The sequence below is a fragment of the Astatotilapia calliptera genome, chromosome 1 (assembly GCF_964374335.1).
Source record: "Astatotilapia calliptera chromosome 1, fAstCal68.1, whole genome shotgun sequence".
Lineage (NCBI taxonomy): Eukaryota > Metazoa > Chordata > Actinopteri > Cichliformes > Cichlidae > Astatotilapia > Astatotilapia calliptera.
This window is the reverse complement of record NC_137422.1, coordinates 4,463,034-4,490,010: the sequence shown is the minus strand read 5'-3', so window position 1 is coordinate 4,490,010 and position 26,977 is coordinate 4,463,034. Positions and strand designations below refer to the sequence as shown.

Here is a 26,977-nt window from a genome sequence, read left to right as displayed (position 1 = left end):
TGCTAATTTCTGCTGGGTACAAGGAGAATGTGTCACGGTTGATAGCAGGGACTCAAGCGCAGAGCAGGTTGACGTTTCCAAACACAGTTTATTTACAACACCAGTGCAGAATATATACAGTGAGAGGGGAAATTGAAGCTCTCTCACACTCTTTCTCATCTCCACGTGCAAACTTATACACGTTTGCGCAGCAGGAAGGTCACAGGTCCGGGGAGGAAAACTATCACACAGGAGAGGGAAATTATTCACAAGTCACAAACACTCAAGCACAGATTCACGGGAGATGAGAGGATCACTAACGTGTCTTGCACAATCATCCAGCGATGAGAAGGTCTGCATCCCGGCCTTAAATAGTGGAAAGGTAATGATAGCTAATTGCGAACAGGTGTGTGGGCCAAGGGCGGAGCCCACAGTGAGCTCCGCCCAGGCAGAGCAGTGAAGGAGAGAGAGAGAGAGAGAGAAAACACATGTAGCCTTGCGGCGACCCAGGACCCCTGGGCAGTCATGGACCTGTGTTATTGTTGTGTATTTTGGTGTTGCTTCCCCTTCTCTGTGCTTGTGTATATGTGTGTGTGTGGGTGGCTGAGCACTTGTTTATAGGCGGCGTCAGGCCTGGAGGGTGTGGCCCTGCAAGGGGACTGGCCACACCCGAAGCCACACACCTTCTGCTGATCAGGCCTCGTCGGGGGAGCTACTTAAGAGAGTCTTGGAGCTCCCACCGACGCGGGATCATTGCTTGGGACTCCACGTTAGTTACCCAGTTTAGGTTTTGGTCGTGTAGTGTATGCCTGCCATTGTTCAGTGTCCTGACTGCTGCCGCTATTGTTTCCCGCAGGAGGAGCGTGGAAGGCTTAAGGAGCAGCGAGCACCGGGAGTGCAGACACGGGAGCAGAGAGCACTTGGAGGACACGACACGGGAGTCTGGGGAAAAACACGGGGATTTATTGTTGTTTGATATCACCCTCTGTAAATAAACGCACTGCTTGAACTTTGAGCTCCGCGCCTGGGTCCTCCTTCCCCACATCCCCACGGTCTGCCAGCCAGACCGTGACAGAATGATCCCGCCCGGCATGGACCCAGCGGACTCATCGGAGAGATTCAGGAGGGAGGTTACGGATAAAGTTTATAGACTCTGTGACCTTTTGCTGGAGGCGCACGAGGAAAGATTTCATCGCACTGTGGAGAAGCGGCTGAAAGAGACGGTGTCTTGCTTCCCGTGGGTACTGGATACGCTCTACCCGATCATCACGGACTTCCTGGTTAACACGCTCCACCTCCACTCTCCTGTTCAGGCTGCTCACCGGCCCGGTCAGCTGGTGGATTCACAGCCTGAGAAGCCGGCCCCGACGTCTACTCGGAAACGACGTTCGCGCCGCCGGCGTTCCTCACCGCAGCCACATCCACGGTCATCTCAAGAGCCGGCTGTGGTGAGTAGTACGGACAATTTTCCATTTCCCTCACCATCTGTGTTTTTGTCTGCAGTGGACGAGCTGACGGCGCAGGTAACATCACCTCGGTCAGAGGTCTTCACCATCTGCAGCTGTAACACCGCCATCGTCTCATCTGCCTGCAGCCACCGTCCTAATTTCTTTTTCACTGCCAGCTGCGGAGCCCTGCGAGCCGGAGCAGGAGCTCAGTGAGCCGGAGGAGCTCGCGCTGCCAGCCGAGTTGCGGCTCAGCGAGCCGGAGCTGGAGCTCGCGCTGGCCGAGCAGGAGCCCAGCGAGCCGGAGGAGCCCAGCGAGCCGGAGGAGCCCAGCGAGCCGGAGGAGCTCAGCAAGCCCGAGCAGGAGCTCAGCGAGCGGGAGGAGCCCGCGTCACCAGCTGTGGAGTTCAGCGAGCCGGAGGAGCTCAGCATGCCCGAGCGGGAGCTCAGCGAGCGGGAGGAGCCCGCGTCGCCAGCTGTGGAGTTCAGCGAGCCGGAGGAGCTCAGCATGCCCGAGCGGGAGCTCAGCGAGCGGGAGGAGCCCAGCGAGCTAATGCTGGAGGAGCACAGCGAGCCGGAGCAGCTCAGCAAGCCACCCACTGAGGACCCCGCACCGCTACTGGCGAACCTCAACGAGCCGGAGGGACCGGCGTTGCCGGCAGAGGAGCTCAGAGAGCCTGGTGAGCCCGCGCTGCCACCGGAGGAGCTCGGAGGTCCGGAGGGATCCGCGGAGCCAGAGCTGGAGGTCGGCATGCCGGAGGGGCCGCCACGTCCTGCAGCCCGGCCGCCACGTCCTGCAGCCCGGCCGCCATATCGGGAATCGTGGGTTGTGCTGAGGCCGGAGCTGCGACGCCGCCGCCACCGGACCCGTGGCCACCCGCCGGAGCTGCGACGCCGCCGCCACTGGATCCCAGGCAGGCCGCCTGGGGAGCAGCGCTGCCGCCGTCGGACACGGGGCAGGCCGCCGGAGGAGCAGCAGCGCCGCTACCGCCACTGGAGCCCGGCAGGCCGCCTGGGGAGCAGCGCCGCCGCTACTGGGCCCGGGGCTCGCCACCGGAGGGGCAGCAGTGCCGCCGCCACTGGAGCAGTGGCAGGCCCCCAGAACTGTTTTTCTGCTGCTGCCGAACCCGTGGCCGTCCGCCGGAGCTGCAACGTCGCCGCCATTGGACTCGAGGTAGGCCCCCTGAACTCTTGTGAACTCCTGAACTGTTGTGTTGATGGGCCGCCTGAGACTGTTTTGTGGCGTTTTTTCTTTTTTGCTCCGCTGCCGGATGCGCGGTCGGATTTTGGGACTGTGACCTTGGGGGCGTTATTTCTTTGGTGGTTGTTGCTCGTTTTTGTTCTGGCCCTCAGTCCTGGACCTCCCACCGCCCGCCCTGGGTTGGTTGTACTGTTGTTTTTGGTTTGTGTTTTTGGGTCGTCGGGAGCCGACCCTTAGAGGGGGGGTACTGTCAGGGTCCTGGGACTGGGCGACCCAGGACCCCTGGGCAGTCATGGACCTGTGTTATTGTTGTGTATTTTGGTGTTGCTTCCCCTTCTCTGTGCTTGTGTATATGTGTGTGTGTGTGTGTGGGTGGCTGAGCACTTGTTTATAGGCGGCGTCAGGCCTGGAGGGTGTGGCCCTGCAAGGGGACTGGCCACACCCGAAGCCACACACCTGCTGCTGATCAGGCCTCGTCGGGGGAGCTACTTAAGAGAGTCTTGGAGCTCCCACCGACGCGGGATCATTACTTGGGACTCCACGTTAGTTACCCAGTTTAGGTTTTGGTCGTGTAGTGTATGCCTGCCATTGTTCAGTGTCCTGACTGCTGCCGCTATTGTTTCCCGCAGGAGGAGCGTGGAGAGCTTAAGGAGCAGCGAGCACCGGGAGTGCAGACACGGGAGAAGAGAGCACTTGGAGGACACGACACGGGAGTCTGGGGAAAAACACGGGGATTTATTGTTGTTTGATATCACCCTCTGTAAATAAACGCACTGCTTGAACTTTGAGCTCTGCGCCTGGGTCCTCCTTCCCCACATCCCCACGGTCTGCCAGCCAGACCGTGACACCGGCTGGGTAGACACGGGGACCATGACAGAATATTTTCAACTATATCCAGTCTGTATAGATCACACAGACACTGCATTTATGTTTTGGTTTGTTGTCTTTCACAAAGCCAGTGTGAGAACTGATTTCAAACAAGTGCTGCTTCACATTCACAGAGGTGACCTTCATCTGTGGGGCATAGCTGACCACCATTAACCCAAAGAGTTGTGCAGTCAGTGTCACTGTAAATGTGTTTAGTTCCTCCCTGTAACCTCGGGAGAATCCATTAACTTTGCTTTCAGTTGTATCCCTACGGCTCTACTCATTGAGTGCTGAAAAAATGACCCATCAGCCCTCTGATGTACATGTAGATGTCTCTATTTAATACTTTTACTGCTGCAGATATAACACCGACTGTGAAAGCTGCCATAGGAAAATACACCGAGCTTCTTATTTTCACCAGGAGTGCTTCATTACTGTAGTCTAAACAAGACTGGGTAGTTATCCATCTGCACTGTCTACCATCTGTTTCTGCCTCCTGATCATTTCTCTTCTCTGTACCATCCTCTTGTGTGAAGCTGCTGCTGCTGCACGTTTCCTGTCTCCATGCATGTTCATCCTGTCTGCGCCCTGATAATGCAGACTGAATAACAGAGCAGGGACAGCCCGCTGTATTAAGAGATAAGAAGCTGCAGATGAGGGCAACAACGGAGGAAGCAAATGTCAGCCTGTCACAGTGATGATGAGTCACAGGGTGTAACAGCTGTGACATTTCACCACAGCGGAGGTGTGAGAATGAAGACGACAAAGGAGGGCTTTCATGCTGGTTGGGGTGGGGAGCAAAAATCAAATGTTTTCTTCACCCAGCATGTTTACTTAGTGAAAGATATGTACAAAATGTATATGTGGCTGGTTTTTTACCTCCAATCGAGGTGTCGAAGAAGGCCTAATCTGGGTTTAAAAGATCATTTTGAGTTATTTGCAGAGTTGCACAATCTGAAGGAGATTGCAGATTTCACATCAATCATTTCAAACGTGAGAACAAAACATGTAACAAAAACAACAACCCTAACGCCAAAGTACAGTCATGTGAAGAACGTTTTCATACTGGACTTTATGCAGCCCAGTATGAAAAATTAAGCACATTCTTATTGCCCCCATAAGAATTAAAGGGGTAAATTATCAGCCATGTGCTGATAATCGGATGCACCTGATTGGTCATCAGCAAATGTGAGACCACTGATGTTTTGGCTGCTTTGCTTTTCTGGAGCAATCGTATGTGCATTCACACAATGATGGAGTCCTCCCAGCAAATATATCCCATGGTCAGACTGTTCAAACGTTCGTGTAGGCACAATTAGGAACACTCTGAATATGCATGTTTGAAAGGGTTGTCACAAGAAAGCCTCTTCTCTCTATAAAGAACATGGCAGCGTGGCTTACAGAGGCTTACATCTGAACAAACCACAAGACCTGTGGAACAACGTCCCTTGGACTGACGGGACCAAAGTCAAACACCTCTGTCAAGCACGGTGGTGGAGGGGTGATCATTTGGTAATTAACTGTTTACCAGAGTATTTTAGGGTCAAACATGAGCAGTCTGTCTGACTGCTAAAGCTTGGTCAAGACTGGATCATGCAACAGGAAAGCGATCCCCAGCACAGCAGCAAGTCTATAATACATTTATCACAGCAGAGTGTGGTCCGTGTGTACACAGACCATTAATGTGAAAAAAACTCAAACAAAAGTATCATGGTCCTGAGTCTGCCGACTCAGTGTTTTGTGTTTCTTTATGCTTTTGTCTATCCTGAGTAGGTATTCTGTTATGATTCGCTATTTGTTAGGTTTCTGTTCTGTGCCTGCCCTGGTCCCACTTCTGTGTTCTGTCTGTCTATGGTGTCACACTGTCTGTTTGTGAATCTGTCTGTTTAGTTCAGTGTCTTGTCTGGTTCTCTGTGTCTGAGTTTCCTGTTTTATTCTGAAGGTCCCCGTCTCGTGTGAGTGTGTTCAGGTTACGTTTCCCCTGTCCCGTCAGCTCTGACTTCTCCCTGGTGTGTTGCCTTCCTGTCTCTCATCCCCTGATTACTGGTGCGTGTATTTAAGCCCTGTGTGTTCTCCTGACTGTTGCCAGTTCGTCTGTGTTCCACGGTGTCCTGTTCCTCGTCTGCGTCTCTCTGCCACTCACCCCGTTTCGTATGTTCTCTGGTTTATTATTTAGTTTTCCCAGTTTAGGTCTTCCCTCACTGCCTGTTTTGCCACTCCACCACTTGTAAATAAACGCCACTCTTATCATCAGTCATTTTGGGTCCTCCTTTCCTCCAACACCACATGGCTTTCCAAAAGGAAACATTAAAACATAATTTTTTCTTTTGAATCTGTACGATTACTGTGAAATAATCAGCCCTGTGGGCCCTTTAATTCCTCCTACTGTTGCTTCAAATTCAAATTTTATTTTTCACACACACAACCATACACAGTATGACATGTGGTGAAACGCTTATTGCTGTGACAGTAAGATTTACAGTGTTGTAGATTACTACAAAAATGTACAGATTTTATCTTAGAAATTTATAGTAAAAATGTGCAAATAACAGTTTACATAAGAAATTATGAATAAAAAGAAATTATAAATTATAAGAGGTGTGCAAAAAAACCCAGAGTGGGTGTGGTGCTCCACCTGCTCCTTCCCTACATTTAGATGTGACTCATTGACTGTTTATAAGTCTATGAGTCTGATGACACCATTGTGATGTCACTCATTACTTTGGACTTTTTGATGTCCTGAATCTTCAGAAATCGTGTTTGGGTTCCACCGTGTGTTTTTGCTTGTTTGTTTGTTTTAAGCCATATTTGAATGACAGGATGCTAAGCTAACAGTGGAGAGGTTAAGTTCAGTGACTCGTATTAACTGTGGTAGAGCCTAGCATACAGTTACAGCTCCATGTGTTCATAAACCAATCAGCCAAAGCAGCCACACTCCTGACTTTAAAGCTGACAAGGATCCAAAAGATGCTTTTAAAAAAACATTCACCCCCTGTGGTTGTTATGAAGGGGAGCTGTCCACACAGACCAAAAACTAGTTTGTGTAGCAGGCTGCAAACTTCTCACTGTGTTTAATTTGTTTCCAGTGCTGGAATATTGCTACTACATTTCCTTTTCTTTTTACTATTGATCTACATGACTCTAATGTAAGCGATTAATACTCTGTTAAAGAGCTCTGTTTGGTGATATGTGCGTTTAGTGATACCGCTGAGTCGAGCAGCAGTTAAACTAAACCTGCGTTCTTCTTAAATGAAGGTGAGGTTCTCGCTTCAGTTACTCATAATGAGCAATTTAACGTTCATCTGTTGTCTGAACAAACACCCTGCTCTTACCAGATAAGGCCTGGGAACATTTTCTTTCTCGCCTGTCACGCAGAATGAGTCTGAATGCAGTCATATTGACAGATAGATTAAGGAGTATTGATGTAGGATGTTTTTACCCACAGTGTGCCTGCCAATAAAGACAGCCAAAGAAGCGACACTTAAAAGGCTGTGACCTAATTACAGATAATATTCTGAAAGTTTGACTGTAAAAGGGATTTTTTTTCTGGCTGTCAATGAACCCACGAGCAGGACTAGAGTGCTACTTCCCCATGACGCTGTAGACAAGATGACTGTTTGGTTAAAGAGGTCCATCAGTGTCTCGTACCACACATTATACAAATTTCTAAAATGTTCAGCACCAAACAAAAATAAATAATAAAAATATGTCTGAGTAAAGTCATAAGCAGAATAAGAATAAGAGTTAAAGACATAAAGCCAACACACGATGCACATTCAGTGTCTTAAAGAGCTTAAACCTTCAGCAAACACAGATCAAGTATTTGTGTCCTCAACCAACAAAGTCTGACAGAGGAAATGGACTCAGTGTTGCTATTATAGTAAATAAATCTGCAGATGTATCAGTCACACTGTGTTTTCTGTCACTCTCAGGATTTCTTGCCTTCTTTAAAAGAAGCTGACAGCAGCGTAAGACATGAACTCTGTCTCACACACAGACACAAAGATGCTCGGGGCATCAGACTTCATAGCTCTCGCAGCTGCAACGATTTCATATTTTGCTGTTCTACAGGCTAAAAGAACAAAGACTGACAGGAGATGACGTGACATCACTTCAACTGTTGAGCAGTGTTCTCCAAGGAGTTACAGTAGCCTGCCGCTCAGCCTCTCAAGAAACCACTTACATGGCAAAATAAACCTGCGGGCACAATGTTGACATACGAGGTGCAGATTAAAGAACAGTTTTGAAATATTTTAGCAGAAGTTACTAAGAAAGTTTTAATTCTCTGATGTGCATGAAATAAAGCAGAGATAGTGTCTAAGTCAAATTGGTTTCTATAATTAAAACAGCCAGTGTGGTCCTGGATACACTGACTTAAACAAGCAATGCTAAATCCTGCCTCAGATCTCTCAGATTAGGATTCATTTCTGGGGATTTGTGTGCCAGTTTGCCTGGAGATAAGGATGACTTCAATAAGCAGATGCTGTGAGTGTTTGACATGATGATCATTTTAAACATGCAGCACGTTGGTAATGCACACATACAGTAACACTCTAAGAATGACTTTTCTATTTACTGTTGGGAGTCTCCGACAGGTGCTCGTAACAAAATGTAACTCGAATCTACTTCCATAAATGCCCCATCTCATGAGCAAAGCTGAATATCAATCGTCCTGGTCGTTCCTTACAAACAGTATGACTTTGAAATTTATATTTCACTATGAGCTGTGTTTCGTGCCTACAACAAAGGGAACAGACCTGTAAAAAAGCAGCAATCATTTTATTTTACCTAATCGCATCTTAACCCAAAGCAGGATTTTTGTCTCTGTCATCAGGCTTTCAAACAACCCTAGTTTAAGAACTCTGACTTACACCATCAACCCATGGAGTCTGCACATGCTGATATTTTTTTTGCCTATTAAACAAAAATAAAATCACTTACATTGATAGGAATGCATGTCTTTTATCCCGCCCCTCCCTGAGCCTGGTTCTCCCGGAGGTTTCTTCCTGTTAAAAGGGAGTTTTTCCTTCCCACTGTCACCAAAGTGCTTGCTCATAGGGGGGTCATATGATTGTTGGGCTTTTCTTTGTATGTGTTATTGTAGGGTCTACCTTAAAGTATAAAGCACCTTGAGGTGACTGTTGTGATTTGGTGCTGTATGAATAAAATTGATTGAATCTACTGTATGTGTTGTGGCCCAGCGGCCAGAGGAAAATGAGATGGTCACAAGCGTGGGATCCAAACCGTAAGCAAGGTGAACAAAAGTTTATTTTCCCACGAGGTAAACATAAAATCCAAATTTAAACTATGGCACTATATTAGTTGGCGTGCTATCAAAACTGACATGTAAGATAAAACTAGTCAGCTCTAGAATACAGTGGTACAGCTGTGACTGTTGGGGGTGGAAGCTGAGCCGGGGGGATACTATGAAGAAACCGGGGCACTGAAATGAGAGGAGAACACAGTCAGAGTGGTCCAGCAGTAAATCAGCGAGTTCCCAAAGTCAAACCGAGTCACCTTACTTGGTTACAGGTGGAGGGAAGCAAGAGAGGACGGGTGGAGCCCAAGGTCCAGGTGAGCATGAGGCCGAGGCACAGGGAGGCAGGCAGGTGAGTGACAAAAGAATTAGCAATGATTTACCAGCAGCAGGTGACCAAGGTCCAGGTAAGCAGGGATGACTGAGGCAAGAAACCCACTCCACGAGCCCACTATGAAGACTGGAAAAACAAGTAAATGTTCACTCTAGATCTGGACTGAGCGATAGTAACACCACTGACTAACATGGGTTAGCAGACACTCAGGCGATGACTAATTGAGCACGCAGGTCTTATATGCTGCTGGAATAATTGCCCCCAGGTGGCCGGCCAGGAAGGAGCAACCAGTCTCCACCCAGAGGAGCAGGGCTGCTGCTGAATAACTACAGAGACCCACGCAGACTATGACATGATGCATATGAGGCTGTTGAGGGAGCAGAGTGCCCTGAGCCAATCAATGTTACATCTCAGATACCTGACATCATCCTAACAGAATTGTAGTTTTCAACAATGTTTCCACCACTTCCATGAGACTGACCAATAAGAGCAAAAAGTGGATTTCCCCCCCCTTTCGTTGCTGTTCAGCTTTGGATAATAAATCACGCTAGTGAAACCCTCTGTTACCAGCTTATGTAATCCAAGGGAATCTGTCAGTCCGCCTGTAGAGCGCTGCGTTTGATATTCAGTAAAAATCCAGTAAAAAATTTGTATTAACAGGACATACATACTTTGTTTACATGAGTAAGCTATGGAAGTTTAGATGGGCAACACTGGAACAATTTTTTTTAAGTGGGGGCGAGTACTGATGCTGCATAAAAAGATCTGGATTTTTGTCCAGCTACTCACTGACTGTACCTGACACACATAACTCCAATGAATATCTTGATGTACACATAAGAATGAAAGAGATGTGTGCTGTCACACAGTATGCATAATAACTTATTGTAAGGAAACTGGAATCAGCGCCAGTGTTTTGGGACAACGATGCAAAGGGACAAACGTAATAAAACACATGAATCAGTCAGACGGGTGTTTTAGATGCGATTTCTGCTCACTCAATGAACTCACAGAGGTTCGTGTGAATGGCAAACCTCCCTCCTTTCTTTCTCGTGAAAGCATCCCAGGGGACCTTGATGTTTCCAAACTCTCTGCTCTCATGTGATTGATGGTTCTGCTGATGGTGTGCTGTCAGTTTCCATTGGCAGCGAAGCTCTGGCGGGCCGCTCGTCCTGAATATCAAACGGCTCGTGACCTTCCCCAGATTTCTCCCCAGCCATGTGAGACATACATGGAAGGTGACAGGAATCTGGTGTATGTGTCTGGTTATGTTTGCGGTACACACAAACATAACCAGAGTACTGACCGTCTGCAAATCTCATCTTCCTGATGTCAGGCAAAGATCAGGGTCTAGCAAAAACCCTTTATTATGTAAAATGTGACAGATTTTTTTTAGCACCACTTTCTGCACGCTGTCTTTTTTTCCCAACAAAATGAATATCCAAACTGTTTATATCTGCTGGTGACAGAGTGTTTTTTTCTTTAAAAGGCTGGATACTGTTGCTCTGAAGGTCTAAGACCCTTGGGAAAGATCCAACTTCAACCACAGCGCTCCTCCTTCTCTGTTAGTGATGTTCGAATACCTGTATTCCGTGCCCCTCGGGATCTTACTCTACCGAATATACCTGCTGTGCTAAGGGCTTTATTCATTTTCAAAGAAAGACTGATCCAGTACGCTGCTAATAATCAACTGTCCCTGCAGCTCCCATGAAGGGTACCCTTGTGGGGCTTTTTGCTCGTGTACACATCCACTTTCTCTGACAAAAGTTTCTAAAAACTTTTATACTCAAGAAGTTCTGCCAATATGACCTCTTGTTTTTTTAAATGTCTAAGTCAAAAACTTTTTAGTTTTTTAAGTTTTTTAAAAGTCTAAGTCATCATAGGTTGTAAAACTAACATCATATTTGGAGAAAGGCATAACCTACTTTTTGGGGAAAAATGTAAATAGCTTTGAATGTATGTCACCTAGAATAATTATTTTCTTTCTTCTGACTTGCCAAGACTTGGAAGAACGATTGGAGTTGTCGCCAATGATGATTTACACCTACACAAAGGTGAAGGTATATGAAATATTAATATATTAGCATTGTGGAAGAAACCTTGCTCATCCTAAAAACTGTAGGATGAGTAACTCAAAGCTTCCCTTCCACTTCAAAAATGTAAAAGATATTGAAAAAAGAAAGGTTATAAGCAGAGACCAAACCCGGGTGTATTTTGTGTCCTCTCAGTGCTGGAGCTCTTTCCATGGAGAGAACGTCTGTCCCAGGTTCACACTCTTAACACCTGCTAGTTTGTTACAATTGCAGGAATGTTGTAGGGGCAGGGATAGCTCAGTAGGTAAAGTGGTCGCCCCATGATCGGAAGGTCGGCGGTTCGAATCCACTTAACGGCTACCCTGAGGTACCCCTGAGCAAGGTACCGTCCCTACACACTGCTCCCCGGGCGCCTGCTTAGTGGGCTGCCCACTGCTTCACTGAGTGAATGGGTCAAATGCAGAGAAAAACAAGTAATTTCACCATGGGGATCAATAAAGTATCCATTATTATTATTGTTGATGTAGTTTAAAAAAGATAAAAATAAAAACTGTCACTTGCTCATATTAATAGACACTTACATTTATATTGAATTAAGATGCTCCTTTGCTACAATAATGATACCAACAGAGCTGCCTTTGTAAAGCAGAGCAAAGGATTTCAAGTCTCTTTTTATTTACATGACTGGGTCTAGTTGTCAGGTAGTCAGGCAGGATTAGTCTTCCCTGTTTTCATAGGCTGCAGATTCACCTAAGCTGATGCAGTTTTACCTTTATGAAAATCAACACAGGAACCTGTTCACACCTACTACTTTTACAGGGTTTTTGCCTTTATGGAACAACCAGATATAAAAGGTTTTTATAAGAAAATTTGTAGTTTCAGAATCAAGAGAATTCATCTAAAAGGTATCTCTTCTAGAAAAAACTCTTATCTTATAGCAACATAACAAACAAAAAACCAAACAAGTGATAGCCTAACCCTCAAAGGACCACCAGTGACCTGGTGGATGTTAACAGGTAAGAAGTTAACAGGTGAGCTACAGAACTCGCGCAAAGCTAGGAACAAGCAGGCAAAACAAGTAGCCTCTTTCTCTTTTGGTTTCCTTTTCTGTTTCTGTTCTGTGTTTGATATTGTACTGTACTTTAGACAGCATTGTGTAGTGAAAGCAAGGCTCATACCTGGAAGCACAACTAGATCTTGGTTCAACTGGCGATCATTCTAGAATTATGAAGAACTACCACCATTGCCTCACTCCTCCAATGTCTGGACTACTAAGTATAACTCCTTTTGTGAGAGTAGGAGAAAGTCTGGTGGTCAGCAATAGTGAGCATGTCCTTAGTAGTAGTTTCATTTTTAGTGTGCCACTACAGTGTGCAATATACACTACCAATTTAAGAAAACATACAATGCAAAGTGAAATGTGAACACTGCAAATGGTCGCTTTGAAGTCAAGGACCAGGTCAATGGCTGCTCATAATCAGATGTTCTCTTCAAAGTTACCCCCTTGTACCAAGGTGGTAATAAAACAGCAGTAAAAAGGAGTCAGTCTGCTGTTAGTTTGTGATCGAATAGAGTCCCACTGATAATTAAATACAGTGTTTTCTAATAATAGGGTGATACTGTAATAAATAAGCAAAAACTACAAATCTGTTTCCATTTACTTTTCAATAGAAAATGCTTTGATTGCCCTTCCAAGTCAGTCTCTAATTTCATATGTACCATGAAGCGTATTTAAAGTACAAATACTAGAGATGAAAACATTAATAATTTCAAACATATGAGAAGGAAACGCAGAGAAGGAAAGACTGGTCAGATGAATGACATCAACAATGAAAGAAATGCGAGTAGAAAGATACAAAGACAAGCGAGAGCAGCAAGTCGTTTCCAGAATTTCTACAGCAGGGCAACCTGGACTGTACTCTAACTCTAAGGCACAATAAAATCACTGAGACTGAAACAAATCTGCCAAGAGATAGTGTTAGGCCTGAAGTGTTAAAGAATAGGCAACTAATTAAAAAGTAAGACATAAAAATGAAGTCCAAGCTTTGATTGAAAAGGGCTCCACAGCATCTGATGTATGCTGAGGTTAGTTCAAGTCCTGTGTTTCGCTGACTTCTGGGGACAGGCAGGGACTCTGTATTCTACGAGCACATTTTAAAAAAGATCATTAGCGCTTATAGGACTTGATGGTACAATCCCGATGTTCTGTGTTTGAAGAAGGATGTAACAACCTTGCTGGGGTTGTGATGTAGGTACCCTGTCTTCTGTATTTCTTTGATAATATCTTCTGCAAAAATGACCACAAGATGAGGTGAAATTAGTTGCTATTATCTCTGTTGGAAAGACCAGATTGTGATCACGGTCAATGTGATCTTTCAGGTCTTGTGCCAGGTCAAGGAAGGATGTGCTCACTATTGCTGATGACCACCAGACCTTTTCCTACTTGGTAGTCCAGACATTGGAGACAATGGTGATAGTTCTTCATACTTCTAGAATGATCGCCAGTTGAACCAAGATCTAGTTGTGCTTCCAGGTATAGCAGCCGTGGGACGGACTGGTTTTGCCAGTTGGCTCACTGGCTCTGCTTGGAGTGCCTTTGTGGCTATTCCTGCTTTCTCTTGGGACCAAATCTGCTCGTTTATCGGCTTTCTTGTCTGGGTAGATGAAGCCTTATGCCAGAAATCAACAAAGTTCAGCTTTTTCTACATTTCTTGATACTACAGTGATGCTAGTATTAACAGACTCCTTAAAACTCTTTGTTTTATCGAGACTACAGATGTTTTACTGTTTTTATCACTTATCCTAAAATGTCTTCAGTTGGCTGAATGTTCCTCTGCCCACCTGAGCTTAAAGTTATCATGAGGTTGTTGTAAAGTTGCACTGGGTGTGACTTCTCATACTGTTATACTCCTTTAGTGGCATTTGTAACTACCATAGTTTTTATCATCTCTTGCACTTCTTTGGTTAACAGTCTCTTTCTCTACTCTGTTTTCTCTTGACCTTTTTTGTTAGCTGAAATTTGAAAATTAGCTCAATAAATGTAAGAAATTAACTATGGAGCCAGAGTTGTGTTCTATTCACATGTAGTATTTTTGTCCTTGGTACACATGAAGCACACCAAACAATTTTGTACCAAGAACAAAGACAGCATGTTAGAGTACTCCCTGTAACTCTTTAAAATCTTGTTAAATCAAAAGTGCAATCTAACCACCTAAACTTAAATGGATAAAAAAAAATCACGTTTCAATTATGGATATTTTCTTTCAGCCACAGAATTCAACTTCAAAAATATCTTGACTTTATCAAAAGACTAAAAGTAAAAGAAAACTCAAATTAACTTAAAATTCATGAAATCATCTGTGTTACGTTGGGTTAAATGTCTGCTTTTGTTTTACAGTGATTTCTGCTTTCAGATTAATCTATTAATGTTTAGGTTGGTTTCTGCATATTTAATATTAATATTTAATATTTTCCATGATCTCACTGAAAATAACTTTTCTTGCAATATGTTTCACATATTTGTAGGCTGTGATCACACTTCAGGTATTTCTGTATGTTCTGGGTGATCAAATCAAATCAAATTTATTTATCAGCACATTTAAAAAAACAACATAGGTTGAACCATGTTTGGGGTGACCGTGGCTCAGGGGGTTGGGAAGCATATCTGTAACCGGAAGGTCGCCGGTTCGATCCCCGGGCTCTCTGTCCTGGTCGTTGTGTCCTTGGGCAAGACACTTTACCCTACTGGTGTTGGCCAGAGGGGCCGATGGTGCGATATGGCAGCCTCGCTTCTGTCAGTCTGCCCCAGGGCAGCTGTGGCTACAACTGTAGCTTGCCTCCACCAGTGTGTGAATGCAAGAGTGAATGAATAGTGGCATTGTAAAGCGCTTTGGGTGCCTTGAAAAGCGCTATATAAATCCAATCCATTATTATTATTATTATTAACCAGAGTGCTGTACATAATGAAAATAGTAAACATTCATAGAAAATATAATGGAAGACTAGTCATAGTTGAAAGCTAGAGAATACAAGTGCATTTTCAAGCGGGTTTTAAAAATGTCAAGTGTTGGCGAAGACCTAATGTTAAGGGGCAGACTGTTACAGAGCTGCAAAAGCTCGGTCACCTCGGTTTTTCCGTCTGGTTCTGGGGATGTCCAGGAGCAACTTATCTGCCGACCTAAGAGCTCTGCTTGGAGTATTTTTATTCAAAAGGTCCGAGAGATAAGATGGAGCTAATCCATTCAGAGATTTAAAAACAAACAACAAAATCTTGAATTTGATTCTACGATGTACTGGTAGGCAGTGCAAACGTGCCAGAATTGGGGAGATATGATTTGCTAGTCAGGCCGCCACATTCTGAACGAGCTGCAAATGAGAGAGTAGGGCCTGGTCAATAGCAAAATAGAGACTATTACAGTAGTTAAGCCTGGATGATATAAATGCATGAATCACTCGAAATCGGCAGATGACAACCTGGTCTTGGTTTTTACAATCGCCCTCAGCTGGAAAAACCTGGTTTTAATAACAGAATTTATTTGGTTCTCAAATGAGAAAAGAGCTATCGAGAAACACTCCTAAACCTTTAGCAAACAGAACTTGTGGGACAAGGTCAACATTAAGGGAAAAACGGGGGTCAGGTATAATCTCAGCTTTTTGATCGTTTACATGCAAAAAATTTAAAGCAAACCATGACTTCATATAATCAACACTGTCAAGTAAAACTTTAAAAGGGTCTGCAGAGTTCTTTTTCAAGGGAAAATAGATTTGAAAATCATCATCAGCGTAGCAGTGAAACGAGATTCCATGATTACTAACAATAGAACCTAGCGGGAGCATATAGGGGAAAAAAGCATTGGGCCAAGGACAGACCCTTATGGGACCCTACGCGTAAGGAGGGTGGATGTAGAAGAGGAGCAATTGAACCTGACAGAAAAACTCCTATCAGTTAGGTAGGATCTGAACCATTTAAGTGCAGTACCCTTAATGCCCACACAATTTTTCAATCTTGATAGCAGAATCCCGTGATCCACTGTATCAAATGCCGCACTCAAATCTAAAAGCACTAAAATGAAGAATCTGTAGTCAATAAAAGATCATTAAGAACTTTTAAAAGCACAGTTTCAGTGCTATGTAGTGCTTTAAAACCAGACTGAAATGACTCTAAGGTGGCATTAGTCTCCAGAAAGGCCTGGAGCTGAATAAAAGCAACAGAAAAGAAAGTTTAGAGATTGGTCTAAAATTTGAAATAACGGTTGCGTCAAGATTAGTTTTTTTAAGAAGTGGGTGGGCAATAGCATGTTTAAGATCAAGTGGAAAGGTTACAGTTAAACGGGAGGTGTTGATAATAGGAAAAACATGAGGGCCAATAGGTTATAACAACAAATAGCAGAACTAGTCCTTGTACTATATACACTGAAAATGACAACAATATTTACAAATGCAAAAATAGAAACAGGAGTCAGCCAAATTAATGTATCCGCAACATCTGGATCAGATGTTTGTGTAATAGCTATTGTGCTGTTTAATCTAATTCAGAGTTTGATTGGCTAAACCTGTCAATGTCCATGTGAAGGGTCCAGTAGAACTGTTAAACACTTGGAATCAACTGCACCTTATTACCTGCTTGATTCGTCAACCTCATTACCCCATGTTTAGCCTTTGAGTCAATTGTCCAACTCCTTTTTTTAGTCTCTGAAAATTGTTTTGTTTTTTTAAACTTCTTTAATTCAAGCTGCAAAATATGCTGTTGTAGAGTGGAGAGGCACTTCTACGTATGGACCTAACTGTACATACACTGAATAAATAATCAAGTACACAGTGACATTTTTGTTGTACACCAAGTACTTAAAGTCTACAAACTGTAGCAGGCCGCTTGGACTACTTCCTAACTTTAGCAAAGGTAAATCAGGTGCACAAGATGCTAGCTAAAGGAATAATTTCCCGTTATCCTAGAAGTACACTGAATGAATTTCTATGTAAATCCCAAATGGATGTGATAACAGCACTCGCCCGCTGCTATCACATCCATTTGGGATTTACATATACTGCGCATGAAGCATTTTATTTAAAACACTGGCCGAGGTGAGATGTAGCATGATAAATGTGCATTTCACTTTTACTGCCTCCTCTATATCTGCTTGTGTATGTCTGTGTGACCTGAACAGCAGGTGTTGGGGGTGGATGTGACAGTTATTACAGGTGATAAATATTTAAATTCCTCCCTCTGCCTCGATGGCAGCTGGAAAATATTTACTGTGGATGGGAACTGAAGCTATTTGCTTTACAAGCCTGAGTGCACTTCTCAGTGGGATTCAAAAGAGTGAGTGGGATACAGAAGGCAGATATTTGTGTGTGAGAGAGTGAGCACAAGACAGAAATGGCTCACCAAGGAGGCAGGGAAGCAGTTAAAAAGAGAGGCAAATTTAATTATGGAGACAAAATGGAACAGCTGCTGATGGAAACCTGCTCCTTACGTGTTAACCAATCTCAAATTGATTGCAGAATTGGATTTTCAAGCAGGGATGCCTCCATCTATGCTGACCTTGAAAACTCTTGCTTTTTCCAGTGAGGGTGAGGTCATCAAAGTGTGCGCTGTAAGACAGCAGCAAAAACTGATTTCATAGAGATTTAGAAAATATTTAAAGCTCCTTAATGCACCCAGGACATAAATTCTCTTTTATCAATATTAATATTGATTATATTAGACAGTATCATTTCTGACATATAGTTCTTGCTGTTCAAATTGATAAAACCTCCTTTTAACATGAAGACACCTCAAGCAGAACCAACCTCAGGGAGGGGTAGCCAGGGGACAAAAGACAGGACAAAAGACACACTGTGGAAGAGCCAGATATTAATAATAACCAATGAGAGTGATGTATAAACACACAGAACGTGAAAAGAGGTGAGTGAAGAAGAAACAAACGAGGAGCTGGATTCAATATTAATTTTAGTGGCGTCCAGTTGATGTAACAAGTGTCCTTACCACCAGTGTGAATTATAATGTTATTGTATCAGCGTTTACCCTTACCCAGCAGTTTCTGGGTTCCTTTTATGCCACCTACAGCTACCTAAATGGCTGCAGGTGTCTGTAGGCTGTTTCTCAGAACTGTCACCAATAACCAGACTGTTTTCTCCACTGAGTGGAGAAAGAACTTGGTGGTGTACCGTTTGGGCTTCCTGCTCACCATCAGCCAGTCCCCTCTGGTTTCCCAGCTGCTTGGGACAATCTGCTGCCACAGTGTTAATGGTGGCTAAGCTACCTTTACCTGCATCATGCACAGGAGCCTAGCAGGCTATAATACTTTACAGAGTACAGAGTCCGGCCTTTAAAGCTATAAACAGGTTCCTGTCTCCTCTATCAGAACAGTGGTAACCCAAGCACCTCACTGATGTCTTCCTTCTGAGCTGCATCTCCATTATTTTATTTTTTTGTTTTACTCAGCCCAGGCCTGCTTTGTCATTTTGGTCCTTTGCATCACATTTTTCCAGCACTTTCCCACACTCCCTCCTTTCAGCTTCCAAAGCTTGAGTCACACTGACTGAATATCTCGTCTATCTATCGTTCTGTACTAAAATACTAGTCTGGTTAGCATTATTACAAATAAGAGACTACAGCTATCAGGTCTGAAAACTAGAAGTGCCTCTAAACTGTGTTTTTAATTTCCAACAGAGGTGACACATCTAGTCTGTAAAAACCCAGCCTGCCAGTTTCATAACCACCAGTTTCATCTCTTGATGGATATAATATCATGTTTTTCCAAACATTATATAGTTGAAAACACAATAATGCAAGCTGTGCTTTACAGTGTGACTGGCCTGGGAAGCCTGTGCATGTCTCTCAGTTTCTCTCTCAGCTCTTGGTTTGGGTCACAAAGTCCCAAAAGTCAAAAGTTGTAAAAGGGAAAATGCTCTGCTTGACTTCACTAACTGAAGTCTACGATCCTAGACTTTATTCTGGTCACTTTGTCACTAATGTTCTGGAAACAGGTCAGCTGTGCTTTTGATCACCTGGGAAACTGCCGGTTTAAGGTACTCTGTAAAGAATAAAAATCAGTGGTTGAGTTAATGAACTCAACTTTTTTTTAAGGTAGAAAAGGAAAAAATAAATGTTGTCAAAGACAGACTGACCTGGCTTTTCATTGCTGTCTTTGTGTCTGAAGCCAGCCCATCAGTGCTGCTCACACAAAGGACAACACTGCTGCGTGTTCTGACTTGTGTTTGCTCCAAGCTGTGTGTGCATTTGATGTGTGTTTACAGTCTTGGATCCACACAACAACAGCAGCAGCAAAATAATCAAATATAAAAGTAAATGTAGAAAATCATCTTAGCTGAGAACACAGAAGCTTCATTCTAATGCAAGCGGAATATACTCTTGCATGACAGATGTGGAAGCTCTAAGTCAACAGTTACTGGCTTTGTAAACTAATGATACACGCTGAGATAAATAGATGAAGCGCTCAAAACAAGATGAAGAAGTTTTGCAGCTATTCGAATCAAACTTTTGTCTCTGGCAGCACACCATATGTTCATTCGCTCTTTAAATGCAATATTGACTCGGCTGGGGTTTAGGCAACGTGCTGTTATCTGAGACCGTCTTGCCACACTGTGGTGATTTCTTGATGGGAAGATGGCTCAGTGATGTCTCATAATGAAAACTCAAACGCAAATAACGGGAGAAGTGACGATTTCGCTCGCACATCACTCGTATCAGCTCACCTCTGTTTTCAATTTCACTCAATGTAATCATGGATATGAGTGTTTGCAGCCGCTCGCCTCCCCTGACTCTCCTCCCCCCTCAGATTAAACTGCAGCCAGTGGGAGATAGAATGCCGTCAGATGGAGCACCAGATATCAAAAATATCACAAATCAATGCTTATTCCCCATACAGCAAAAAGTAACACACAGTTTAACTCACATTGAGAACATAAATGGATTTACGGTGAGCTCACTCAGCCAGTCAGCAGCTCTTGATCAAATGTACTGAAGGGCAGCAGTGGGCATGTACTGTGTGTGTGCAGTAATCTTATAAGCACAAATAAAATTCCTTTCTGTTTGTGTTTGGCAACAAAAAGTTAAACCCAACAAGTAAATATTGGTTGTAAAGCATTTTCTTCATGTGAAAGTAACAAAAACATAGGAAGTCATTTTTCGCAGGATTAAAAAGGTTCTTCACTCATAAACAAAAAACTCCAGCGAGGCTAAGAGGGGGACGAGTATCGTTTTCAGTTTTGTACCTTTATTTGTGTTCTCATCTTATTATTGTTAAGGTTTTGGGTTCTGTTTTGCATTTCTATTTTCTCCAGTTCTTCTTGGTGTGTGATTATGTAGTTCTTACGTGTTGGTTTCCATACTCCCTCTGTTCTGTGTCCAGTCAGTGTCTGTGTCTGCCCTGGTTCTTCGTCTCTGTTCCCTCTGTTGCAGTGCCTGCTTGTGAGTCTGTGTCTGTAGGTTCAGTCTGTGGTTCTTGTTTTACTGTGAAAGTCCGTGTCTCATGTTAATGCATCTGATTTTGCTTCCTTTGTCTCATCAGCCCTGATTTGCCCCAGCTGTGTTTCCCTCCTCTCTCTCATTCCCTGATTGCTCCCTCTGTGTATTTAAGCCCTGTGTTTTCTTTGGTCTGTCTTGCGATCTACCTTCATCTCATGCTGTGTGCTTTGGCTACCTGTCTGTGTAAGTTTATTTGGTATTTTCAGTTTAGTTAGACTGGGTATCAGCAGTAAAGCTGTTTTTCAGAATGCACTTTTCACCTCCATTTCACCACTTCTGCCTGCACACAGCCTTCATATGACATGATCGGGATAAGTAGTCAAACAAAGTTGGTTATGAACTCATTAGTTTAATCGAATCCCCAATCCCTGTGAGTGCCACCTACTGCAATCAGAGACATCACAGAAAATGATGATAGAAATCTCTAAAGAACAAAAATATAAAAGCAATAATGATAAGGGGACTAGGACGAGATTAAGGCTGAGTGCGCTCTTGGTGCTGCTGTTTCTGAGGTTGCATGTTAGAGCTCAGAAACTTTAATGTGTCAGTGGATGCAATTCAAAGTTCACTGCCCCACTGTCACGGGCAAAGGAGTTTACTCAGGTGCAGACCGGGATTCACAGTCCAAGACAGTTGTTTCTATTCACACAGTCACCAGGTGCGATACATATATATATTCAAGAGGGGGAAATCCGGGGTTCCAAGGGTCCAAAAGGGATTTCCGGGAAAGGGAATGGCCCTCTCACACTCCACCTCACGGTTCCACACACCAACTCACTCACGTCCCAGACGTCAGATTTGGGTGCAGGTCTGGGGAAACTGTACACAGAAGAAGGTAGTTACAACAAAGACGCACACTCACAAAGAAAAGCGTTCAGGAAAGCTAGAGTCTGAACACTAACGTGTGTCGCACAATCATCCAGCGATGAGAGGATCTGTGTCCCGGCTTTAAATGGCAAATAAGCACAACAGCAGCGTGACTGGAAACAGGAGTGTGGGCCAAAAGCAGAAGCCCGAACCATGTAGCCTGGTGGGGCTAGCCGGGCAGACTCGTGAACCATGACACCCATATACCATCCGATAAAGGAAAAACAAAACCTCACTGAGGTACAGTTTAAGAAAATTGCAGTCATGTTCCCCCAGCAGAGAGTCAATAATGGCTTTCTTCATCTCCATCCAATCACCAGTCACCTAGAGCTCAGCATAATGTTAGAACATCATCGAAGACATGGAGGAAACACAATATACAGAGGATTCAAATCATGACCTGGGCCCTATTTCAGGAAGCCGGTTTAGAGCAAACTATGAGTAAGTATACCATGAGTTAACGAAAACTCTGGGTTTTCGGTTTCACAAAGCGAGTTTAGATTAATTCTGAGCGAGTTACTATGACGACACACTCCGTGAAGCTAACCTGCCCCCTAGCAGGTTTACTTCAACTAACCCTAACTTTCTCCGCCTCTTTGTCGGAAACCTGACTGTAGGAAGTGTCAGACATGGCGTGTCTCTTCCTTGAAGAGCCAGTAGATGTTGAAGCCCAAATTCTCTGCAGAGCTCTCCACCGGGAGAGAGTGATTAGAGCGCGTTCGGACATTTTATCGTTTCCTGATGATTTTCTGTGTGAACGTTACCGTTTTTCAGCACAATCTATAATTTATTTGAATAACATCCTCAGGCCTAATATTGCTCATGTGACACATCGCGGACATGCTCTCAGTTCATTGCATATTATTTGTATTGCACTTCGGTTTTTTGCAAACGGGAGCTTTCTGTATAATATTGGTGACGCTGAGCACGTTTCCAAGGCTACCGTCTGTCGGGCAGTCAGGAATGTTACAGTTGCACTGAAACGTCTCCTGTACTCGTTTGTGGTGTTCCCCGGTCATAGACCCACAAGATTTATCAAAGAGGGATGCCACAAAATTGCAGGTATCAGGATGAACAAAACTTAATTCATGATGTGGTGATATTTGAACTACTACTTAAATTTTACATTTATTCTCACGGTTCCCAGGCGTGATTGGCTGTATAGATGGCACTCACATTCCAATCATTGCTCCTTCAGTAAATGAAGGAGACTATGTGAACAGGAAGTCTTTCCACAGCATTAATGTACAGGTACATAGTTCCCTGTAGCATTTCAAAGTAACAAATTATTTCATTATAGTAATGGATGCTAATTTGTGTTCTCTGCACTGTGAAGATCATATGTGATGCTGCCAACATTATCAAAAATGTGGAAGCCAACTGCTCAGCCTCTGTGAGTGGTGGTGGTGGAGGACCCCCACCTGTTTTTCAGGCCTCCGCTTGTTTTCTGTTGGCTATAACAGGTCACATTTGAGCATACAGAGTAAGCAAATATGTACTTGTAATGTGCTCAGATAATTTCAATAAGTGCTTATAGAGGGGAAATTAATGTAGCCTCTAACTGCAATTGATTTACATCAGACAAACAGACCAAGCACTATGGCTCATAATACAATTACACCTTACCTGTTTGGACTATATTTTTATATTTCATTTTTACTTGCTGCCAGGAACGTTTGGGGCCTGTTGGGTTGCACCTGCGCTCACATCACATCACAAAATAAAATGTATGAAATAAAAAATAAAATAAAATATAATAAAATAACGTGTTAAATGGGTGGAAATCCCTAGATCAATGTTTAAATTAACACTCACGCATTGACTCTGTCGGCTATGTTTTGCCATGCATGCTCCCTTTCTTTTGCAGCTGAGGCTGTGTTACTTTTTTTCCGCAAAATTTGCATGTTATCGCCCACCCCCGTGACATCACGCTCCAAAGCCCTATACTGCCATCAGAATTTTCGGCCTCAAGCGCTGTAAAATACATTGACCGCGCCTTCTTTCCCTCCATCTCCATGGTGACTCGCTTAATCTGTGCTCCACTAATCAGGGCTTTATGTATCCTCGTGCGCGCGCTTAACTTGGGGTTAAAGCAACTCCACGTTGATTGAACTAATTGTTATCAGCCTTTATGAAACCGAATACTCCGAGTTGGACAGTTCGGGGTTACTCAACCCTGAGTATCGTTTTTCCCTCTGAGTTTTCTAAACCGGCTTCCTGAAATAGGGCCCTGGGTGATAACACTTGTGATCCAGAAACACAGCATGACTACACGCGTGAAGACAAATCCCTGTTTATTTCAGCTGAGAAGCTTTTGAGAAGCAGGATAAGGCTCAAGGCCACGTGGGGCAGCCATCAATCAGAACTCTGCGTTTTTTCACCTGGGATGTTCAGACTTTCTGCCAGATCAGTCTGGAAATTGATTTAGGGCACAGGAAAAATATTGTAGATATTATCTTTAAACAGGACTCTCTATCTTAAGAAAAAAAGGTTGTAATTATAAAATAAGCTTAAGGCACTTGTCAGTCACAGTTACTAATGGCAACGGGGACTTTGGAAACTCAAAAGGGTTCACTTGTGTTGACAGATGAAAAAATGTTCAAGAACCAGAAAGTTTGACATTGATAAGGATGCAGTGAAATGCACTGTGTGCAGCTGCATGAAGCCACATTTGGCCTGTACTGGTTGCATTTTACTCCCACAAAGTTCCTGCTTTTTTTTTTTTTTTAACATGCTCTTGGCTCTGTTGACAAGACTCACTGAGATACAGAAAAACTTTCTCAGCAAGTCGCAAAATATTGTTCCATTAATTTGGAAATATAAAGTAATCATTTATTCTTTGTGCACCAGAATCCAGCAATGATTTTACAAACAGCGAGTTTACACAGTTCCAATATTTAAGATTTATAGAGAACAAATCACTCCAACAAACTGCCAGAGAGAGAATACTTTTCTGTTTTAAAGTTAAGAAGTACCGTTAAACTTTGCTGTTAAACAGAAGCTCATGTGCTTTACAGCTCGCCATCTGTGCTTCAGACAGAGCAGCACTCAGCTGCACTGCTACAGCCTCTCAGCTCAGATGTGGATCTAAAACATCCCCATGGAAATGAATCTTCTTTCTGCACTGATGTCCATTTCCTGTAAGCACTCTCCACCTATCGGTTTTATTCTCTCCTGAGCTTCTCTGGCACACCAGAGGACCTATCAGTCTTTGCTATTGCCTGCTGTGCATCTGTACTGATGGAGAATATGTAAATGGCCTAAGTGCACTTCCTCACATAATACGCTGATGATACGTGAATAGAACTGGAGCATCTGACATCAGGGTGTACATCAGCATCATGAGAACAGAGGCTTTGTCATTTCTTTCTTGTACCTAAAGTGGTAACATATGTGCTATTAAAAATACTTAGACTGCTTAAAATGCTGAATCATTCCAGGCTAAATGAAGGTCATAGATCCAAAACAGATGTTTGGATCTATGACCAGATGTTCTGGCCTTGGAAAAGTGAACATGAACGTGCTGACTCTTTCCTGTTTCACTGCTGTGCCTCTCTCCACAAGCATGCTGTTTAATATTTCTCATGATGTCAGTGTTTTTGAGTAAAACCATAATAAACAATGTAACACTTCTTCTCCATAGGTGAAGTGTGCAGTTTCTTCTTCTCTTTGCACATGAGTCATGAAAGGTTTCAGAGAAACAATACAATACAATTTTATTTATATAGCACATTTAAAAACCCGAAGGCACACCAAAGTGCTTCACAGTATTATGGAGAGTCAACATAAGTCAATAACAGGGTACAAATCGGGCACTAGCACAGACAGGATAGAGGCACTAACAGACCAGGAGAGTTAGATAAATACAAAAATCTGCTAAGAAGACAAAAACAGCAGTAAAATTAATTTAAAAAAAATGAAAAATTTAATAAAATCTAATAAAAGATTTAAAAGTTTCAAATTTAAAAGATTTAAAAGGGTATTAACTGGTCAGGAAAGCCAAGTCAAATAGATATGCTTTTAATCTTGATTTAAAGGATTGGATAGAGTCCAAGGCTCGAATAGAAGCAGGGAGGCTATTCCAAAGGTTGGGTGCAGCTGAAGCAAAGGCATGATCGCCTCTGGTCTTCAGTCTAAACTTAGGTTGGGCCAGGAGTAATTGACCTGATGATCTTAACGCACGACAAGGAGTGTACAAATTGAGGAGGTCAGTGAGGTAGCTGGGCGCAATGTTATTCAGGATTTTAAAAGTGAGTAGCAAGATTTAAACTCAATGCGATATTTGATTGGTAACCAGTGTAGATCAACAAGAGCCGGAGTAATAGGGTCAAATTTTCTAGTTCCAGTAAGAAGGCGAGCCGCAGCATTCTGAACGAGTTGCAGCCTTCGAAGAGAGAAGGCTTGGAGACCACAGTAGAGAGAATTACAATAATCTAACCTGGAGGTCACAAAAGCATGGATAAGTTTTTCTAGGTCCCTGTGCGGTATATAATGCTTAGCTTTAGAAATCTGGCGCAGTTGAAAAAAACCCAAACAGATTTAACTACAGATGATACTTGCTTGTCGAGCTTAAAGGAGTTATCCAAATAGACACCCAGGTTACGCATAGAATCAGAGAGAGAGTTAGCTAGGGGCCCCAGCAGGGCAACAAGCTGGTCTCGAGGAATATGGCTGTCGAACACCGTAACTTCAGTTTTTTTCTCATTTAAAACAAGAGAATTTTCTGACAGCCAATCTTTAACCTCTCTCAGGCAATCGTACAGGGAGTTCAGTGATGCTGACAAATCATCAGTCAGTTGACAATAGATTTGAATGTCATCAGCGTAAAAGTGATAAGAAATATTGTATTTTTCAAATATTGAGCCCAAGGGTAGCATATACAAAGAGAATAATAAAGGGCCCAATACAGACCCCTGGGGCACACCACTGCAGAGAGGGGCAACAGAGAGAGTATCCTCCCATCACAACAGAGAAGGATCTATCTGTGAGGTAAGAATTAAACCAGTTAAGGGCAGAACCCTTGATGCTCTTGATGCTAAAACATGCTCTAGCCTCCTCAAGAGGCTATTATGATCAACCATGTCAAAGGCTGAAGACAGATCCAATAAAACTAAAACGGCAGGGCGACCAGAGTCAGCAAATCCAGGAAGATCATTATAGACTCTTAGCAGGGCCGTTTCAGTGCTATGGTGTGGATTAAAGCCAAACTGGTATTTGTCAGTGATATTATTTGCAACTAAGTAAGCCTGTATTTGGAGAAAGACGGCTTTCTCTAAAATTTTTAATAAAAACGGAAGCTTCGAGATTGGCCTATAATTGGCAGATTCTTTCTGATCGAAATTGCTTTTTTAAGAACGGGGTGCACTACCGCATGTTTAAAGGCAGTCGGGACACAGCCCACAAATAATGATAAATTCATTAAGCATAAGATGCAAGGCCCAATTTCCTCAAAACCTTCCTTGATAATTCAGGATGGAAGGATATCGTGCACAGAATTTGAGTTT

The 26,977-nt window shown here is 43.4% G+C and overlaps 1 protein-coding gene and 1 long non-coding RNA gene across 2 annotated transcripts; both read left to right on the top strand.

Moving 5' to 3' along the window:
• Nucleotides 1-473: 473 nt before the first annotated feature.
• LOC145428519 (uncharacterized) lies at nucleotides 474-994 on the top strand. The gene is made up of 2 exons (XR_013908809.1): nucleotides 474-748; nucleotides 836-994. It is a non-coding gene; the product is annotated as an uncharacterized LOC145428519 (long non-coding RNA).
• A 61-nt stretch (nucleotides 995-1,055) lies between these two features.
• Nucleotides 1,056-3,413, top strand: LOC145429900 (uncharacterized). Its single transcript, XM_080304029.1, has 5 exons — nucleotides 1,056-1,434; nucleotides 1,483-1,542; nucleotides 1,604-2,384; nucleotides 2,432-3,167; nucleotides 3,255-3,413. The coding sequence occupies exons 1-4, from the start codon at nucleotides 1,056-1,058 to the stop codon at nucleotides 2,619-2,621; spliced, it is 1,410 nt and encodes a 469-aa protein (XP_080160155.1). The 3' UTR covers nucleotides 2,622-3,167; nucleotides 3,255-3,413.
• Nucleotides 3,414-26,977: the final 23,564 nt, after the last annotated feature.

Bases quoted from the DNA above. Each gene is read 5' to 3' on its own strand.
- LOC145429900 (XM_080304029.1), top strand. From the start codon at position 1,056: ATGATCCCGCCCGGCATGGACCCAGCGGACTCATCGGAGAGATTCAGG. The intron at 1,435-1,482 runs GTACGGACAATT...TTTTGTCTGCAG, and splicing joins AGAGCCGGCTGTGGTGAGTA to TGGACGAGCTGACGGCGCAG. The intron at 1,543-1,603 runs GTAACACCGCCA...TTTCACTGCCAG, and splicing joins GGTCTTCACCATCTGCAGCT to CTGCGGAGCCCTGCGAGCCG.